General features: G+C 40.9%; 1 protein-coding gene across 1 annotated transcript in view; it reads left to right on the forward strand.

The window, feature by feature from the left end:
- Positions 1–1,799, forward strand: part of enpp2 (ectonucleotide pyrophosphatase/phosphodiesterase 2) — a 36,654-nt gene that overhangs the window by 22,301 nt on the left and 12,554 nt on the right. Inside the window, exons 16-18 of the mRNA XM_015401067.1 lie at positions 744–819; positions 1,016–1,103; positions 1,297–1,466. Coding sequence (XP_015256553.1) covers positions 744–819; positions 1,016–1,103; positions 1,297–1,466 — 334 coding nt within the window. The remainder of the gene's footprint in view (positions 1–743; positions 820–1,015; positions 1,104–1,296; positions 1,467–1,799) is intronic.

The raw sequence follows: 1,799 nt of genomic DNA on the forward strand, positions 1-1,799 counted from the left end.
TTTTTTTCACAACTGGTTGAAAAATCAAGTTAGTATTTATTTCTAATCCAAAGTTTTAATTATTAAAGGCTATCAGGTGTTAATCACAGTCGTCTAAAATATCTTCAGTTTTATTATTTATTCAGATATTTAGACAAACATAAAAAAAACTTCCATATCCTCAGAGCAATAAAACGAGACGTAAATAACGTAAACTTATAAACAGCTTCTTTCAAAAGCTGCATCCAGACAGAAACTTGTTAGATTTATCTTCTCTGGTTATTTTTAATTGTTGTTGACATAATTTGTAAACAATATATATATATATATATATATATATATATATATATATATATATATATATATATATATATATATATATATATATTTAATTGTTGAATAGTTTGGGATATGTTTAGTTGTTGATCTGTAATTCAGAATTTTTCTAATGTGGGTAATTTTAAAATTGAACGCTAAGCTTTCAATAAACAGTCTAAATGTTTATTTAAAACCTTTAATTAAATCTGCAGCGTTTGGAAGTTATTCAAATCATGATTTTTTTTGGATGAATTTGATTATAATGATAATTGATTATAATTTCCATTTAGAATTATTAGTTATAAAATTAGATAAATTGCATAACAGCAATATCTGAGCTATATTCTCACGGCGACCTTTGACCTCTGCATGTCTTCCTTACCCTGTGTTTGAACTGAGGAACAGGTGCGCAGCATTTTAAAGCCTGATGTTTTCTGTGATCACAGGAAGGTCCCTGAGGGGAGGAGGCCCTGCGGCTTCTCAGGGGACCATGGATACGACAATAAGATCAACAGTATGCAGGTATCTCCTGCCTGGCATCCAGCAGGCTAACCTTATGCTAACACTAATGATTCCAAACATGCTTATGTTTCCTAGCCTCTAGGCTTCTCTAACATTGCTATGAATTAAACACATTTATGATAGAATAGAAGCAGTAAATGTAGTTTAGAGGCAGGAAGTCTTCCTTTATTCCAATCAAGTCTTCTTTCTATTGCAGACTATTTTCCTGGGCTACGGACCCAACTTTAAATTCAAGACCAAAGTTCCTGCCTTTGAAAACATTGAGCTTTATAATGTCATGTGTGGTAAGTTGTGTGTTTGGATCCGTTCAGGTCAGACTGGAAACCGTTCTGTGACTGAGATGTTCTGGTAGAAGTTCTCCGGTTCCTCATTGGTCCGCAGGAAGTGGACCGTAGCGCAGTCAGAATGATGTCCTGAAGGAACCACCGCCTCTATCTGGTTCCTTTATCAGCCTCTCTCTGATCCATCCCATCTCAGATCTCCTGGGTCTGAAACCGGCTCCTAACAACGGAACCCATGGGAGTCTGAACCACCTGCTGAGAAACCCCCCCTTTAGGCCCACCGTGCCAGGGGAGGTGTCCCGGCCGTCCGCCTCCAATCTGGTTCCCCTGGTGACCGATGACCTGGGCTGCAGTTGTGATGAAAAGGTGAGTCCTGCTGAGAGTTTTTAGCTTTAGCCACGATGTTGCTAAGCTGTGGAGGACGGGTCCAAACAGAAAAAAGTCTTCACTCCCCGTCAGCATGGTTGGTCATGCTGTAAAAAACGAGAACATGCTAAATACTTTCCAAGCTTTTTCTGCCTTCAATCTGACCTGTAATCTGTAAAGCACTGGGCCTTAACCCGTCACCTTCAGGGGACGGGTGAGAGCCCAGAGGGGACGGGTCGGAGCCCAGAGGGGACGGGTCGGAGCCCAGAGGGGACGGGTCGGAGCCCAGAGGGGCCAGAGGGGACGGGCAGAGCCCAGAGGGGCCAGAGGGGA

The sequence above is a fragment of the Cyprinodon variegatus genome, unplaced genomic scaffold (assembly GCF_000732505.1).
Source record: "Cyprinodon variegatus isolate N-32 unplaced genomic scaffold, C_variegatus-1.0 Scaffold1179, whole genome shotgun sequence".
Lineage (NCBI taxonomy): Eukaryota > Metazoa > Chordata > Actinopteri > Cyprinodontiformes > Cyprinodontidae > Cyprinodon > Cyprinodon variegatus.